The sequence below is a fragment of the Cadophora gregata genome (genome assembly GCF_030347475.1).
Source record: "Cadophora gregata isolate MNR1 chromosome Unknown scaffold_3, whole genome shotgun sequence".
NCBI classification, from domain to species: domain Eukaryota; kingdom Fungi; phylum Ascomycota; class Leotiomycetes; order Helotiales; family Ploettnerulaceae; genus Cadophora; species Cadophora gregata.
Genome location: NW_026695926.1, coordinates 2206184 through 2224284, shown reverse-complemented (window position 1 = coordinate 2224284; position 18101 = coordinate 2206184). Strand labels below are relative to the sequence as shown.

The following is an 18101-nucleotide window of genomic DNA, read 5'->3' as shown; positions in this document are numbered from 1 at the left end:
CGCCATCCTGCCCGGATTTTGGAAAGATCAGATGCTTGAGATGCATCGTGACATATTTATTGCTCCTCTCATTGAGTTTGGTAGCAAGCCACATTGGCTTTAGCGCCATTCATCCCACCTTCACCCACTTTAGGTTGTGGTCACGACTGCAGTAGTATCCTCCACTTCGACACTCACAAATAGATGCACGCTCGTTTATCAAAGTAGTTTATTTGTCGATGAAGTCTGTTGAGAAATCTCGCCCTTATATACTGCAGACATACCTAGTACTGGCGGTTATCAAGGATCGCCCTATCTCTCCGTATGAGCTCCCACACTTCCCAGCCATCGATATACGTGACATCGCTAATTAAGTTAAAGATACCGTTTTTTGCCTTAATTAACACGGGTGAACTTGACATTCCAGAGAACTTGAAAGATAAAACTCTTATATCCTTCCGTATCTTCCCATTGACTTGGGCCAAACACAGAGCAACTATGTTCGGGAACCTTTGGCCAATGTGCGTTCTGGCAACAGTCATTATCGGCATCGGAGTATACAGAGCAATCTTTGCACCACTTTCCAAGCTTCCGGGTCCCAAGTATTCCCTTGTAACAGACATCTTGCTCATGAGCAAGGAGTTCGCGTCTAAACGCCGAGAATACATACATCAACTCCATGAGCAATACGGACCTGTTGTACGGGTAGGACCCAATGAAGTGTCGTTCACTTCTTTGGAGGCATTGAAAGAAATTTATACCTCAGGTGGGAGCGGATATGACAAGACGGAGTTTTATACGCTTTTCATGCAGTTTGGTGTCAGGTGAGGGGGTCAAGTCCGATAGAGGGAAGAGATGTTGACTGTTATTAGGACAATGTTTTCGACTTTGGGAAAGGGAACTGTGAGGTACACTTCGAACTTTCTTGGACTATTCTAATTCATTCCTAGCATAGTCAGAAGAAACGATACATCGCTGGCCAGTACGCAAACACCAACATCATGCGTCCCCAAGTCATGGGAGGCATCCAAGAAAGAGCCGAAGCTTTCGTCAAGAAGTGTACTGAGGCTCAAGGGCGCAGCTTAGATGCATACGTGAGTACAGAGTTGTGCTATAACTCTACTGTTGCTGACCACGTTAGGTCTATCTACACTGCTTTGCTCTAGACTGCGCTTCTCACCATCTCTTTCATCCGTATGGTACGCATTCTCTCGATGATGAAAAGGATTTTGGCATGATGGAAGAGCAGTCTTACCACAATAGTCTGAAACGTGCGTCTTGTACATCTTCAATTTTGTACTTTCTGACATTCCGCAGAGAATTATGCGAAGTACCGCTTGCCAACGCTCTCAAACATGGTAGACAAGTTCACCAAGCCAAGACCATCGCCTATCGCAAATGGCCATGTCTTGAGCTGTAACGAGAAGACAGACTTAGGGGAACAGACACTGCTCTACAAACTTCAGCACAGCAAAGAGAACTTTGAAAAGATTGAGATGGCCGCCGAATGTATGGATCATCTTGCCGCAGGTATTGATACTACCGGTGATGGGTTGACATTCCTGATGTACCAACTTTCCCTACCCGAAAGTTCTGAAGTACAGAAACGACTCATCGAAGAAGTCCGCGCAAACAAGGAGAGCAAACTCGATAGACTCGTATACCTAGATGCGGTCATAAAAGAAGGCCTACGATGCTTCCCACCCATACCCATGTCTCAGCCTCGTTATGTACCGACAGGAGGCCGTTCAATAGACGGCTTTTTTATCCCAGCAGGAACAATTGTCAGCTGTCAAGCACACAGCGTCCACCGACTCAACGAACATATCTATGAGAACGGCAACGAATTTATTCCTGAGCGGTGGCTCGATGCCGAGAAAGTCCCTGAGATGAATAGACTATTCTTCGCTTTCGGGTTGGGTGGCAGGGGTTGTACTGGGAGACGGTAAGTCTTGCTTCTTCTCCTGCTTTCTTACTCTACTTGCAGACTGATGGTTCGTAGTTTGGCGATTGCTGAGATGAAATGTTTATTGAGAGAGGTATATTCGCAGTTTAGGACTCGTGTTGCGCCTGATATGAAGGGGAGGATGACGATGTCGGACCAGGTTATTTCGAGTCGGCCGCTGGATCAGACATGTAAACTTATTTTCGAGCCTATAGTAAAAGATGTTCTACACAGATGATATACATAGCTATCTTTTGTATTGAGAACATTGTCTTGCATGTATTGAGAGTATGATGTATCTTCCACAAAAGTAATGGTCAAGTGATGCAACATGTGGATAATGCTGTGGGAAGTCTTCATGCTTCCTAGCTGGCAACAACTTCAGCTTCGGGATCTCCTACTTCTTGCGGTATCTTTGGATTGATATATAATGATAAAATAAAGTACAGGTACACAACCAAACTACTTTAGGATGGCGCTTCCGACTGACTGTGGTTCCTGGCCGAGAGTGGGGGGCGGAGGGGGGATTCTGCTCCAACACCACGTGGAAGTCTTATCTCGGGCCTGAGCATCGATGGTGTGTTGGCCGGGTTTGACATCCTACTCTTAGATTTGCGAAATACATTCTCTGTTTGTGAAGTTCGGCCTTTCTTTGTTTGTTTGCCTTACTTACGTGAAATTCTGGAAACCAGTGACGTAAGTAGGTGTACCAACATTGGCTCTTTGCAAGTACCAGCTTCCCCATCCTTGCGATAAACAAGCTCCCATCACCCATTTGCCCTGCTACACCGTTCATCCCGAAGTCCCGAAGTCGCTGTAGTTTGAGCTGATATACTTTCAGATTCAATTACAATGTCTCAAGCAAGCATATCTTCCAATAATATGGGAGCTGCAAAGCACCCCTTGGATCCTTTGAATGCAGCCGAGATCTCTCTGGTCTCAACACTCCTCAAAGCCAAGTACTCAGACCAAAGTCTCCATTTCAAAATCATCACCATCCTCGAGCCTCCCAAAGCAAAACTTCGTCCTTTCCTGCAAGCAGAACGAAATGGAAGCACAAGCTCCCCACTGCCTCGGATTGCATCAGCGCTTTTCTACCATCGTGGAACGCCAAATTTGTTTCTTGCTGAGGTGAATGTTCGATCTGGTGAGATTGAGAGAAGTCAGAAATTGGATCTTGGACTTCATGGTCAGAACGATATGGACGAAGTCATTGAGCTGAGAGATGCGTGTCTAAAAGACCCCAAAGTTTTGGATGAGATCAAGAAGTTCAAACTTCCATCCCACATGGAGGTCGTGTGTGATACTTGGCCGTATGGGAGGGACTCTGAAGACAATCTTCCACGCTATATCCAGGTGAGTTATGAATAAGGCCAGGCTGGACGTTACTGGTTAACCAGAGTCAGTGCTACCTTTTCGCCCGCACTAACCATCCTGGATCCAACCACTATGACAACCCCTTGCCATTCTCTCCAGTATTAGACATGACAACAAAAGAAGTCATTAACATCATTCGTCTCCCAACAGGATCAGACTCCACGTTGAATTACGATGCAGAGTTCAAATCTCACCGCCCTAAAGAGTATCATCATGATCTTCAGACCCAAGCGGCACGAACAGATCTGAAGCCCCTAATTGTAAATCAACCAGAAGGAGTTTCTTTCACAGTTGATGGGTACCTCATCAAGTGGCAGAAATGGAGATTTCGTCTGGGATTCACGTGGCGTGAAGGAATGGTGTTGCATGATGTGACATACACCGGGCGAGAGCTCTTCCACAGGCTTTCGTTAAGCGAGATGTTCGTGCCATATGGCGACCCTAGATACCCATATTCAAGGAAGAGTGTATTTGATGTTGGAGACATTGGGGCTGGAGTCGCTGCGAACAATCTAGCTCTGGGCTGCGATTGTCTGGGGGTCATCAAGGTAAGAGTTATTCTTGCACTCAAGTCGTGTATATTCAGAAGCCACAGCTAAGTCGAGGCCAGTACTTTTCTTTTGTCATCAGCAACTCCCAGGGACAGCCAGTTGAGAAGCCAAATGCAATCTGCATGCATGAGATCGACGATGGCATCGGATGGAAGCATACCGACGGCCGTACGGGAGCAGTTTCGATCGTTAGGTCTCGAGTGCTCGTTCTCCAAACCATAATTACTGTCGGCAATTATGAGTATGTCTTCATGTGGCATTTCGATCAAGCAGCTGGTCTCCACTACAAAATCCAGGCGACCGGAATCCTCTCAACAGCTCCAATCGATCCAGGAGCATGTGTGCCATGGGGAACGAATGTCAATGAAGGAGTGATGGCTCCATTTCACCAACATGTCTTCAGTCTCCGTATCGACCCTTGTATAGATGGAGACAAAAATAGTGTCGTCGAGGAAGATTCCGTGGCCATGCCCTGGGATGACGGAAACCCATACGGTGTAGGCTATGTGACGAACAACCGCCTCATCACAACATCCATTGCATTGGACTCAGCTCCCAACCGAACCCACAAAATCATTAACCCTTCCATAATCAACAAAGCGTCAGGTAAGCCCATCGCCTACGCTATTCACAGTCCCCACAAGCAAATGCTTCTGGCCCATCCCGAGTCCTGGCATGGAAAGCGAGCGAAGTACGCATTTCACCCTTTCTGGGTGACTGCACATCGCGACAATGAGCTTTACGCTGCAGGCGATTATACCTATCAGAGTTTGCCTGATGGAAAAAGCGATCTTGGAGCTTGGGCTGGAAGAGGCGATAAGACTGATGGGGAGGATATTGTTGTATGGCATTCAATAAGCTTGACGCATAATCCTAGACCGGAGGACTATCCCGTCATGCCGTGTGATACGATGACAGTGAGTCTGAAGCCCAGTGGGTTCTTTGAGCAGAATCCAGCTTTAGATGTGCCGCAAAGTACACAGAAAGCGAATGGAAGTCGGCTACTGGAAGATAAGGATTTGACTGTCGCTGCGGGAGAGGAGAAATCATGTTGTAAGCCGAAGCTGTAGAAACTCGAACAATGATCGACAATCTTCAAAATTTGCGCGGGAAAATCAATGAAACAGCATGTTTCCCATCCTGGGATGAGATCATGGACTTTCATGAAACAAGAACTTACTTCCTTAATGATGGGCGTCATAACAGCTCTTCTGGTCCAATTGCCCTCGAAGCCTGTGCACATTCGCCGAGAAACTCTTGAGAGCGTCAGCAAGCGAACATCACACCCCCTAGAGACCAGAACGTATGTCAACTCAAGAATCGGAAAATAGCTAAAATGATGTCCTATCTTAGGCAGGACGGTGGTCAGCAAGGATTTTGGTTGTTACAAGCACAATAAGTACAGACGGGTATTACTGGAGATGAGAAACAAGCTCGAATTATACCGCAACTTGAATTTTATGATAGAAGATCTCCTCGGAAGTTTTCCAAAGTTTGTACCTTGTCTTTCTGCTTATGAAATTATCTCATGAGAGCTCTTCCTGTAGAGATGCATTCTTCTCTTTACTTTGAGACGAGCTTCCAAGGTGTATTTATATTCTTGGTGGGTCGCTCTCGCTTAAGAATCCACAACCAAAACAAAGTCGAGCTTGAGAAACTTGTTCTGCCGATTCACATTCTCATCATCGCGAGTACATACGACCTATTTACAATTCCGAATCAACTCATTGAGATCCTCATCACATAGTTCTTGGCGCTGCTTCCAGCGCAAGTCTTTTTCTGACTCTCGTCTGTGATATTGTTTGTCTTGCACCGACTCGAACCTTCTCCCATCATCAACAGACAACATCATTGAACTCAAATAATGGCTCGATGCAAACTTAAACCGGGTGGCCGAGCGCAAAGTGAGTCTCTGGTCAAGTCAAGCGGTACAGACTCCATTAGATCTTTGGAAAGAGCTTTTTCCAAGAGTGAGTCTCAGATCCCAGATCCACCTGACATTGTTGGCAGAGGGTCGCAGATTAACTAACCTTCACTGGCAGATTTTACCATCAACGATGGTACTGACGATGATACTTCCAATCAAAAAAATCAGTGTCCGGAGCTTGAAGATGCCACATTACAAAGAGGACTTCGAACACATCTTCGCCCAGATTGGTTTTGCAGGTTTTCTCAAAGATTTAGAACGGCTGAACCAAAATCTTGCTTCACCACTAAATACCGCTGCTATTAAGTGGAAGAAACTTATCGAGTTGAAACACGCTGAGTGGAAGGCTGACGACATCTGCGATGCTGAGAGGAGGGATAGACTGACTCAGGCTCTGCTTTCGGTTGGTGCTGTTTCGAGCTGCAGATTATGTTCTACGAAGTACAGGAACTTGCTGACATACAATAGGCAAATGAGAACATCGAAGCTTATATGGGTACTATGAGTGACGAGGACCGGAGATCACAGACTGCGAAGAGAGAGGCAAAGGACATTTCGGCACAAAGATGCGAAGAAAACGGGCTACCAGAAGAGAAAAGAAGAAGCTGAGGGAAGACGGTGGCACTGCCATGGGAACAACTCTGACACAACGTTCTGGTGAGCAGAAGAATTTCAAGAATGCTAAGATTAAGAAGAAGAAAGTAGTAGTTCAGAAAGACTCTATTGCTTCCAGACTGAGATCTAAGGTGGATGCGCCAGAGCTACCTCCAATTGAGCAGGACCCGTTGTTCCGAGCGCTATCTCTTCATACTGGTGGTCAGGATGTCACGATGGAGCTCTGAGATACACACGAAGTTTGGTTGAGGTTGCGCCTGCAAGCATACCACACCACAGCTGGGAGGGACTAGACCATGAAGTTACAGCATCAGATTATCACAAGACCAGCATTACTTTCCAGACCAGTGACTTGCTGCCTGATAATCCCAACATCCCCTTTATTTTCATCACCATGCTGATAATCAAATCCTTACGAGCTCGGTAATCTCCTGCTACCAATCATGAGTGAATTTCCTGCCTTCGGGTTATCCAAGATTGAAGTTTCAGATATACAATGCGGCACCATGGCAACCCGGTTCTCACGACATCGTCATCTTGCACCGGTCCTTTCCTTTTAACTTTCCCTTTACCCTTCGGATGACCTACCCGAACCTTAAATTGAAGACTCCTTCTGCGGGACGAGGCGCGCGGCACGAGATTGTGAACGTGTGAAACGGACCGAAGTTTTCGGGGAGAGGAAGTTACGTCTTGGCAAGGAGACTCGGGCATCGAGCATCGAGCTTCGAACATCGAGCTGCGACAAATTTGTTGGAGCACCGTCTTCAGGTTCGACCTGAAGAAGGAAGTCGCTTTCAAGATCCAGAAATCGGGCATCTGACATCGGGCATCGGGCTGTTGGCGTGGAAAATGTATCGCAGCACGGCGAGCCCCAGGGTAGAGAGACGAAGGAAGAATTGAGCACTTGCCAAATTCGGGATCTGGGGAAGTATATTCTACCCCCCTCCCCTTCCGGATCCAAGTATCTCCCTGCACATGATTTCTGAATCTCATCTCTGTCCATCCACACCACTCATCGGTACAGGGGCCAGGGCCTCATAATCTCAGAGGCTTTGAAGTCCTACCGCACCGCACCATGAGCCCTTCGTAGCCATGAACATGCTTTGAAAAGCTGAAGACCATTGAGAGCATGTGGACCTCTGCTTGTTTCAACCAGGCAGCTAAAGTTTGCATATGAGTGGACAGCTGGAATGAAGAACCATCTAGACAAGCTTGTCAGCATTTGGCTTCGTAATAAATTGAGATGAGGACACGGAAAGTAGACTCGTAGAATGCTGGTAATGGAGCCATGTCCTCAGGTTTGCCAGCTGACTTCCCCAGGTGACAGCTGGAGGGGAAGGACGCTGAGAGATATTGTAGCTGAATTCATGCTCCAGCTTCCTTTCAGTATACGTTCAATAGATGCTCCATTTGCAGTTACCTGTTGTCTGGCAAAATTGGCCCACTTGGAATGTAGTGACGAAAACTGCAGTTATACAGGATTTCGGACAATGTGCGGATGGAGAGGCAATCGTGACGATTGCGGGATTGAAGGAGGTATTGAGAGCCTTGGGAAGCCACTTCTTGAATGCTAATCCGATAGATGTTTCAGTGGAGCGTGCTCTCATGTAAAGCTATTGCATGAACTAGCGCGCGGTGGATGACAGTTCTTCACTTGAAGAGAACGCAAAGCTTATACTTTTACCCCTTCAATGCAGTTTCTCAGAAGATGTGTGATGTATTTGATCCATTTGTATTTCATCTTACTCTTCTCAGCTCATACTCTCTACCTCTACCAGGCTTTCTGTCAATGCTCCCTCGCACAGACGAGGTAGCCAGTGTCAAAGTTCGCCCATCAAACCCACCACCTCACTCAAACAGTGTGGATTGTATTACACAGCAGACCAAATGTAGTCAAATCGCCCGCGCACAGTCACCGCAACAGGTCGAGCTGCCTTTTAGGGCGCGGAAGTGTTTCACTTCCCCCTCCATCTGTCTCCAAGGTTTCGCACTGCGTTGTGGCTGACTAGACAGCTACTTAAAAGAGCGTTCCCTTCCCACGTATTTGAAAATAGTGTATTCGTAATCTTATCCATTATATTAACCTAAATTATATCTTCATATTTTGTTGTCGATCGATGTTGCTGCGGAAAGCGGAAGGTTTCCAAGGCTCCGACGCGTTGTCTTCGATGTGCTGTATGCTGCTCGAAATGGAAACTTTTCGCTTCAAGGCTTGTGGCCTAGACGTGGATTCCTCCGCGATGGTTCTTCGAGGCTTGTTAGATGGAGGTGCATTTTCGTGGCAGGTGGAGGCTCGTTGTTGTCGTGTCTTGCAATTGGCTTGCGGAGGAGAGGGGAAAAGTGTGTTCTGCGGTCAGTCAGAGGGTATAATGGTATTTCACACTCTACTCTATAGTGAGACTTCACTCGTTGGCACTTGGAAGCTACCGTGCCGCTTCTAGGCATTCTGAGGGGACTGTCTGGGATTCGAAGGGGCGAAATTCGACCTTGGGCAGGTAAGAGACCTCGGAACGTGTCTCGCCAGGTTGTCAAAACAATGTTTAAGGACCAGATCAGAGGATGGGAAGTTTCGATCTCCGTTATTTGAGAGTATGGGAGGGGAGTAGAGACTGGAGAAGCGATGGGAAAGGCGAGGCTTGTGGACGAAATTAGTATCGTTCATCCCAGACCGTTACCAAAGTTGACGGAAACTCAAACCATGGCATCCTTACTTCATGGCATAGCTCACCCAACAGCGGAGAGCCCTAAGAGATTTCAAGCAAGCTATGTCGAGCATCTTCTCCAGGTTTTCAAAAACTTACCAGTCCTTTCGAACACCAGATTTGATTACGATACAGACGGTCCGAAAACAAAGGCGGCACGGTATCAACGGTTTCCTCTGCCCTTGCTTCTTGGCCCAGGCTGTGTGACTCGAAGACCAATGCCAGAGTCCACAAATTGTTGTTCCGGGCTTACCATTCGGGACTTCCGCTGCAGAAGGGGGAAAGTATGGATGCCTTGTGGAGAAATCACCTGTTCCGTCTTTCTGCTCACTAGGATCACGGCAGTGAGTCTTATCTGAAGCTGTCTATAGGTTGAAGGGAAGTGATGAGCTGACAGATGACTGGTCGTCGAAATTTCTGATTTCCTCTGCTTGGAGGGGTACGAGCCAGTCAGTTCGGGGAATCATTGCAACCATGGCCGGCGGCGAGGACGTTCCACTCTCATTAAAGTTGAGCTGGTTTGTACAGCTCATGAGAGAGTAACAAGAGCGGGATTAAGACGCACATCATCCTGGGATGACGAGTGGGGAGACAGCGAGGGGGCGAGCTCGCCGACCATCTTTACAAATTCGCGGACAATGGGCCGTTCTTTCGGCTTTGAAGGAGATCCATCTTGCCCATCAGATGTTCTTAGCTCGATTCGGATTGCAGATGTGCATAGCTTAGTGAGCTTAACATATTCCTCGAGGTGGAGTAGAAGCGCTCGAGTTACAGACTTGAGTATCCCAGGAAGACTTCGGAGTGCATGTCATCAGGTATGGGTGATAACCTGGTAGAGAACTCAGGGCAATTTGGGTGATACATGAAACCATTTGTTTCGATATGCTCAGTGGGCATATAGGTAGGGAGGATTTTAATATTATATCTGGTCAGCTTTTGGAAGCCATACAGGAAGATATTAGCGACGATTGGAGAAACCTGGTCTTAATCCCAAGCAACTCGCTGCGTCTGGGACTTTGCATCCTGGTGGACTTGTTTGGATCGTTGTTGAGAGCGATGGGAGCGACGGTGACACGCTGGCTGTGCTTGGTCTGAACCGAGTTTTGGCTTGCTTCTGAGTCGTTGGTTGAAAGTTTGGATGAGTGGGCAAGAAGTGGCCCACGGGAGACTTGCCATCAGCGGCTGGGTTTGAGCGATCTCCCCAGATGGATTCGTACCGCCACCGAAATCAAGGATCTCAATGAACAGGTGCGGACAGGTAACGACCTCGTATGCACTGAATTGAGATGCAAGAATGGGCGTACAAAGTGAAGCCTTGTGCAATATCAACAAGATTCAATATCAAAGATTGACGCAATACAAAAAAGAAAAACCAGATGGAAGATCTTAACCCGTAAATGCAATTGATAATGCCCATAGGGGAACTTCTGGGGTCGTGAAAGTCAACACTTGTCAAGTTCATCAATCGTTCACGCTTGTGAGGCCAGATCATCTGATGTCTCCCCAGGCCAATGACAGATGGTAAACTCCCGTCGGCTCTTCCTCTTGTCTTCAGACATGGTTCAAGGTAGAAGAGAACCACACAGATGTCGTTCCAGAGTACAGTTGTCTCTCACTGACGAGAATTTTCATCTAAATCCCTGTACGATTTCTTCTCATCGTGGGTCGGCGGCCAAAGTGATGACAGTCGCCAGCATGAATTAGCAATGGCGAAAAATCCAAAAAAGTCAATGCTAGGGAGCATGTGAAAGGTTTTCATCTAATTCCTTGCTCTTACAATGATTGCATGATAGCCATGGTTTTGTTAGGAGACAAACGATATTGTCACTGATAACCAAAGTCACACCGCACAGCCGCACGCACCCTGTGGAGCCTTTTTGGCGGACCGATATTATGCTCTTTCTTGCAAAGTACGTGCATAACTTCATGCGATATAGGAGAGAAACGCCCAAAGTCAACTTGCTTGAGGGCTTTAAGATCCGCTGGACGGTTCCGAGAATGTCACCAGGTTGTTCGGAGGTAGGTCTCAGCAAGGCAGGTTGTGGATTTCTGGGGTCGCTGGCACAATGCCCGTCTCGTCGCCACAGTCGGAGATTAAAAGACGTTCGAGAAGGGTGTCTCCGGTACCCGAAGCGGCCGCCTTGAACTGGCAGTCACATCGTATTTCCCATCAGAGCATGTTCGGCCGTGTTATCGCACACTGGCCATGTGATCATCCCTAAGATTGGCAGCTTCAGGGTTCATGTACGCAGAACATGCCCCAGACGTCTATCTGATTATTCATAGGTTCGGAAGCTGATGTTCCTTTACTGATACTGTTAGTTACAGTCCACAACTAGTAATTAGTGGAGCTTGGAGCTTGGAGCATCGTTAGAACTTGGCACCAAGGGTTTCTGAGCGCTGACCAGGGCCCATGTATCCTGGACCGAACCCTGGTTGGCTTCAAAAGATGATTGTGGCGAATGGCAATGGCGATGGCGATTCACTTGGAGCTGCTCGGGTAGCGTCATGGGACAACCGCGTTTGCTGTAACCCTCAATTATTGATCTTTGTGGGCTATGCATAGCTCGCGCCTGCTGAGACTCATAAGACACAACGAATCTGATATCAGACACGACTCGCCGAAATCCGGGTAATTGAGTGTTTGCGGTCCCTGCCGTGTCGTGCCATGGGCCGAAAGTCGTTGATAAGATTGAAGGATTCTGATATGAAGACACTGCCCGCAGAACCTCTGTTCGTAAATGGTCAAATAATATTACTGCATCAATCTTGCGCTCTTACTCGCGCGAAGCAGACCAGTCACTCTTGACGCATGATGGCCTCAGCGGGACGATGTACGGATTGAGACGAGGCTCTCCTCAAACGATCGAAAGAGGACAAGCGATCTGCAAGACGTCCACTTTGTCAATTCATTATTGTGAAAGGCTTTGAGGAAAGGACTGCATGCCACCTGCACGATTCCTAAAGAAGATTCCGGCGACAATCAACCGCCTTCAGCATACGGGAATCGGGATAGAAAAGGCTCGGCGTTCGGGAGAGGGGGCGATAAGGCGGCACTGGAGATTGGAGTGCATGCATATTCAGCTGTGGGTCTCCATCGACACTGAGTCCCGAAGTGGGGATGAGATACATTGCAAAGTATCCAAGTACCTAGGTACCTTGAGCGGGTTGCTCCACTTCCGTCTATGCTTGCCAAGTTACCGCCAGCAAGACTGAAGAACTTCAGCTGGAGAGATTTATCGTCCCATGCGGCGCAGCATGGCTTAATCCAAGTCCGCCAGAGTCCCCTAAAGCAAAAAATAATGGTGCCATGTGTGCAGGCTTTAGTTTATATTTCCGCCGATGGCTTGTCCAGGCACATCTATAGCTGAGCTGTAAGGTACAGATGATCGATATCGTGAAAAAGGCGAGACATGTGCATATCGCTCGGATCAAGAGCCGGCTGCCACAGACGATATTAGAAATAGATCTTTAGGTTTACTGAACCGGAAATTTTTTAAGACTTTGTGCACCTCTGGCTGTTGGAAAGACGCATCATCGTTTGCACTTTGTAACACCTTGTGGTACCAATTGCCCGAGGAGTAACAGACATAACGGATGTCCTCGTAGATCTCGCGTGCTGGAACGGCAGCAGTGATACACATAGATGACTGAAGTTGCGTATCCGTGTGTAAGTGAAAACGCATTGAAAATACATTTGTTGACAAGTAGATTAGTTCCACCTCTGGCTGTTCTTGGCGCTTCGCTTAGGAATTTTGCAGGAACAGGGGCGACTAGCGGGGTCGTCAGTGCTGGCATCGATTGAAGAGCACCACAAGGCATCGCCGTAGGTCAGCGCAAGCCGTCTGGAGTGAAGCAAATTACCATCTAGAAAAGGTGTAAACCGCAAACCCGAGCGCTGACAAGCAAACAAGACCTACATTTCCTGCTTCAGGAAGTTGATAAAATAATGTAAGCCCTGTGTACTCGGTTTGCGATTTTCCTGGTCTTGTCGGCCCGGACTGGAATGTGTGCTATTGTTCACTAATATTGAGTCGCATGTTATGGACAAGGCCTGCAAACGCAGAGAGAGGTGCGACAAATTTGTGTTGGCTCGGCCTCGTTCCAGCAATGTGAAACCGCTATTATAATACGATAGCCAACCTATTATGCCAACCCGCCTCTTAGCCGAATGGTGCTATCATATCGGAACCGATATGATAAAAGTCATCAAAATGACTCGAAACCCCTTGAGCAGGCAGTACTAAGTGACCCAGAAGAAATGCAGGCGCAGAAGCCACTTGTCTTAGATATTGTTCTCGAAGGGGCCATAAGACCAGGACGAAGCTTTGCAGAAGTGCGCTGCTAGCTACCAACAGAACAAAAGCAATAAGGTACCTCTTCCACGTGGAAATCTCGTGCTCGGGCGGCCACAGCCTGGATTTCTTTTGGTGTACCCACAATCTCAGCCAAATCGTACGGTCTGGGAGGCTTTGTAGAACCCGGCGTGATCTGGACTCCTCTATCCAGCCCAGCTCTCCAAGCGCAACGAGAGCCTAATGTATCGTTTTTTGACTTGTGCAGTTGCCATGTGTTTCCCTCATGGAAGCCAGCTTTGAAGCGTATGCAGGATGCGATGACCAGTCTTGCTCGAGTTTTGGCCCGGCACTCAGCTCTGCCACGATCGTTCAACAAAGGGACGACGTCGGGTGTCGTGAGACGTGCAAAGCATGTCTTCGACTATGCGACAACTGACAGCGGCAGCCGCTGTGTGATGACCTTATGCTACTCTTTTGGGACTACGGCCGGAGATCTGGCTCTTCATCTCGGTATGAACCGGATAAGAAAACCGGAGCGGAGGCTTGCCCGAATGGAAGTGTAGCGACTGAAAGTTCGGACGAATGTTGTCCAAACTGGAGTGGTGATGCGGTGCAAGCAGATCATTCGAGGGGCGCACGAGTGAACTGGTGGACAAAGCTCAGAGGCAATTCCTCATCTCCCCCTACCCTGCCCTGCCCTGCCCTGCCCTGCCCTGCCATGCCCTGCCCTGGCCAGCCCCTACCTACAGTAGTTTCCCTTGTCGCCTTGGTCTTCCTTCCCTTTTGCCGTCATCGAAGGTTCGTAGCAGGTTCGCAGGAACCCCGTGTCCCAGGGAGCAGAAGTCGCTTGCATCATTGCATGCAAACTCATGGAAGCGCGTGTGCATGAATGAATGGCTTGAGGGAGTGACACGGCTGATGTTCGACGCGACGAATGATGACGGTGACTCGAGACTTCTGACTGCGCACGGCTGCGTATCTTGACTTGCTTGGGAGCTGCTCGGCTTTGGCTGCATTTGATGGCGAGGGCAAGTCGGTGAAGGATTGAAGACAAACAGAGATAAGTGGAGAGCTATCAAAATCAAACCATTCTAGCTCGAGGTGGATTGGATTCGCGCGCTCCTCTCCCTCTCGAGTCTCGACGAGCTGGCATCTAGCTGCAGCTAAGCAAGCAAGCATGCAGTACAGGTATGCATGCATGCATGCAGGTCCAAAATCCCTGATCATAAGAGAGAGCCGCTGTCAATACCTAGTAGAATAGGTAGGCACTCGAGCGACTACGAGTAAGCTGCCGCCAAATGCTTTCCGCATGAAAAATGGGGCGTGTTCTACTGTGAAGTAGAAGCGGCGAGTACATCGCCATTATTGAGTTGAATCGAAGAAGTGCTGCAAAGATCTGTAAATTAGAATTAGGATTAGGATCCCACCGAGCTCTCGAGCCACTTGAGCGGCATGCCATGTCTAGCGAGATGCCCTGAACCGCGCTCGGGGCCAGCAGCCAGTGCACCATCGACTGGGGTCTTTGTCGGTGCCATGATTAGCAACGTCGAAGAAAGAAAACCCTACGTATGTTCCAGACCTTCAAATAGCTTCCAAGGCAGGTAAATTTAGGTAGGTAGTTAGCCAGCTAGCTGAAAGACATAATTTACTAGGTTGTGGAGTGAAGCTGTGTCTCGCTTAGGCGAGGTGCCTCAATCAGCGGGAAGGGCCTATTCCACAAGTACCTAGCCTAGGTAGGAGGTAAGTACAGTACAGTACAGTACAGTATAGTAGCTAACTGATATAAGATAAGATAGCAGCCGCATATGATCGCCCTGCCTAGTTAAGTGATTCGGATCCAAGCATGTAGCAACGCTCTATCTGGGTAACTCCTGACCAGGGCTCAACATCACGATCACGATGAGCTCGCCTACCCCTTGCAGTGCGGGCTTGCCGGATGCTGCAAACGAGTTGAGATGAGAGCAAGAGCAAGAGCAAGAGCACCGAGAGCTAGCAATTATACATATACCAGTATAGAGCAAGCCGCTCCGCTTTTAAAGACGGGCGGGGCAGCATGGGAATGGGAGAAGGGAGGAAAAGGGGCTCGGAAATCGTGCGCAATGCTTGGGACAGGTAAGGAAGCGTAGCGTCCCAGGAGTACTCGGTTCGGTCCAGATGGAGTTGAGATGAGATGAGATGCAGAAGAATCGAGGAATGGATAAGGATGACCTCGATGACGCACGGGGCCTGCCGCGACTGTGTCGCCCACGTCCAGCACTGAAGATGCAAATTTTGTTCGCTCGTGTGTAACCCTCTTTTCGCTCATGCTCACCAACATCACTGAATACCTACCTACCTACCTACTGCGAGTTATGGAGAATTGTCCAGGCCGCCGCCCTGCCTCCTGAGACCAGCCTCAGATGAGCAGTTGTAGAAGCCCCCATCCATCCCCCCTCGCTCCACCCAGTGAGACAAAATCTACCCGACAAATGCAAAGAATTTTTAATTCTCCTTCAGGCGCCTTCCCGCACTTGGCCTGGCCTGGCCTGCTTCGCTTCTCTGTTGAGATCTCCAGGAGGCGTCTGGCACTGCCAATGCCGGCCAGAAGCTCGACAGGGCCAGACAAGATATCAGCGCTAGGGCAGGGCGGTACAGCACGGCTTCCTCGTCGCTCTGTCATCCGCAGTCCCATGTTGACCATACAGCAGCTGGGACGAGGGGGAGCCCATGCCCATGCCCTTGAAATTCCCATCCTACCCATACCAGACCCACACCCATATCCACGATCCCTGGATGTCTATCTATGACACGAACCGTAGCGCTCAGACGATCCCGTCCAAGCAGACTCGGAGATCGAGACAAAACCCTGTCGTGGACCCTGGTCTCCCTTCTAGTTCTTTTCAACGCCGCCAGACGACCTACATACACACCTATCCTAACCTGACCTAACAGAACCTCAAGAAATCTCGATATATGCACCAAAGCGGAAAGGAGGGACGGCTTGCTGCCTCGTCTCCAGATCTCTCAATGCAACTCTGTCTGCAAACTCCACACCACAAGCACAGTCCACCATCCAGCGAGACCAGCTACCCTCGTTTCTCACCACCCATGACCTCCCAGCATCCCTCTAACCCTCAGTTCATCACGCACCTGCGCTCCATCAATCACACCCTATGCCCTGCCCTGTCTTGTTCTCCTCGTCGCCACATCTGGCGCCGTCCTTTCTCGCGGTGCAGCCTGCTCTGGCGTCTGGCTGCAATGTGGTGCAACAATCCCAAGGAGCCAGAGATAGACAGAGAGAATACTGCAAAGAGACACAATGCCATGCTTTGCCATGTGTGCCATATGGACGGCCCTGCTTTTTGATATGCGGCCATGGCCATGGTTCCTGACGAACCTCCATCCTCCCGTCCATCCATCCCACCATCCTTCATATTCCCATGTCAAAGCCCGGCTCCCTAGCTGACTAGTTCGCAACACGACGCTTGCTTTCTTATGCTCCCGAACTTGATCTGATGCTGCTTGCTCGACATGTCCAGCTCCAGCTTCTCTCCGAGTTCCTCCCCAGATCAGCTGGGTGGCGCCGCAGCTATAGCTTTAAAAGGGCCCTGGGCCCCCTAGTACCTGCCCCATAAGTTTTATGTTGCCCTGCTGGCTCTGCTGTCAAGTCGTATCGTCGGGCTTACTACGTCTTCCTTGTCCATAACAGACCATTCATGAAGGAGGAGCTCGCGTCCGGCACTTTTCGAAGGGTTGCCGCGTTTGGTTCGTTGATCTGAGCACCTTGCCTTACGCTGCCCTGCCTGGTTTTGACTGGACTGACTTGCCGGTTCCCTGTCAAGGGTTGAAAAGGCGCCGCTGTCAAAGACGGTTCGGTCAGAGCGTTGTGCGTCTGCAGGTGCGTGCTGCTTCGCTTTGCTTTGCTTTGCTTTGGTGCAGAGAGGTACAGTACTGTACTGCCAGACAGACCGGGGAGAAGACCGACCAGGATATACCAGGGCATATCAGAACGAAGGAAAGTACCAGGACAGGGCACCAACTTGCTTGCTTGCCTAACTGCGTGTAATCGCCTTCTTTGCTTCGCTTTGCGTTGCTTGCTTTGTATTCTGGCGCCGAGCCCATTGTACTTTTCAACTCACTCGCTCGATACCCACTTTCTCCCTTGCCCTCGACCGCCAGCCAACGCAGCCAAAGCCGTCCCCGAGCACCTCAGTCTCAGTCTCAGTCTCAGTCTCAGTCTCAGTCTCAGTCTCAGCTCCAGTCAATCTCTTCACTTTGATGCCAACCTGCCAACCTGCCTCCCTGTCGGCCCAACCCATTCCCTCCCCTCCCCTCCTCTCCCCTCCCCTCCCCCATCATAGCAGATCCAACGGCGGATCGTGCCTTCTCATCTCCACCATCTGTTTGCGGCAAACGACCAGAGGTCACGGCTCCCCGGCACTGCAGGACCCTGGAATCCTGGATACCTTAAGGTACAGAGAAAATACCATCTACTTACTGTACCTACGCCTACGCCTACGCCCGCTTCACTTCCTCGCCTTGCCTCGCCTCGCCTCGTCTCAAAAGGCTCAACCTACCTTCGACAGCCTGTTCTTCCTGGCTTGCACACATCTGAACCCAAACTCCCAAGCTCCAGATCCTGTCACATCGAGTCCCGTGAACCTGGAGATCCAATCACAGCAGCAACCAAATCGTCACAACCTTAAAGAAACAAGGACCCCCTCTGGA

The 18101-nt window shown here is 49.2% G+C and overlaps 5 protein-coding genes across 5 annotated transcripts; 3 read left to right on the top strand and 2 right to left on the bottom strand.

Annotated features, from left to right (window-relative positions):
- Positions 1–170: 170 nt before the first annotated feature.
- ONS95_009254 (uncharacterized protein) lies at positions 171–2287 on the top strand. The gene is made up of 7 exons (XM_058502833.1): positions 171–301; positions 361–803; positions 852–882; positions 930–1073; positions 1121–1250; positions 1297–1924; positions 1982–2287. The coding sequence occupies exons 2-7, from the start codon at positions 478–480 to the stop codon at positions 2160–2162; spliced, it is 1440 nt and encodes a 479-aa protein (XP_058361764.1). The 5' UTR covers positions 171–301; positions 361–477; the 3' UTR covers positions 2163–2287.
- A 189-nt stretch (positions 2288–2476) lies between these two features.
- On the top strand, positions 2477–5482 carry ONS95_009253 (uncharacterized protein). The gene is made up of 4 exons (XM_058502832.1): positions 2477–2620; positions 2766–3280; positions 3331–3849; positions 3912–5482. The coding sequence occupies exons 2-4, from the start codon at positions 2777–2779 to the stop codon at positions 4920–4922; spliced, it is 2034 nt and encodes a 677-aa protein (XP_058361763.1). The 5' UTR covers positions 2477–2620; positions 2766–2776; the 3' UTR covers positions 4923–5482.
- Positions 5483–5909: 427 nt separating this feature from the next.
- Positions 5910–6621, top strand: ONS95_009252 (uncharacterized protein; the record flags this gene model as incomplete). Its single annotated transcript, XM_058502831.1, has 3 exons — positions 5910–6182; positions 6248–6275; positions 6308–6621. 3 exons carry the CDS (start codon positions 5910–5912, stop codon positions 6619–6621), a joined length of 615 nt encoding a protein of 204 aa, XP_058361762.1.
- Positions 6622–8483: 1862 nt separating this feature from the next.
- Positions 8484–9170, bottom strand: ONS95_009251 (uncharacterized protein; the record flags this gene model as incomplete). The annotated part of the gene is made up of 3 exons (XM_058502830.1): positions 8484–8741; positions 8801–9029; positions 9106–9170. The coding sequence occupies 3 exons, from the start codon at positions 9168–9170 to the stop codon at positions 8484–8486; spliced, it is 552 nt and encodes a 183-aa protein (XP_058361761.1).
- Positions 9171–14087: 4917 nt separating this feature from the next.
- ONS95_015052 (uncharacterized protein) lies at positions 14088–14842 on the bottom strand. Its single transcript, XM_058508737.1, has one exon. It carries the CDS (start codon positions 14619–14621, stop codon positions 14262–14264), a length of 360 nt encoding a protein of 119 aa, XP_058361760.1. The 5' UTR covers positions 14622–14842; the 3' UTR covers positions 14088–14261.
- Between the last annotated feature and the right edge of the window lie 3259 nt (positions 14843–18101).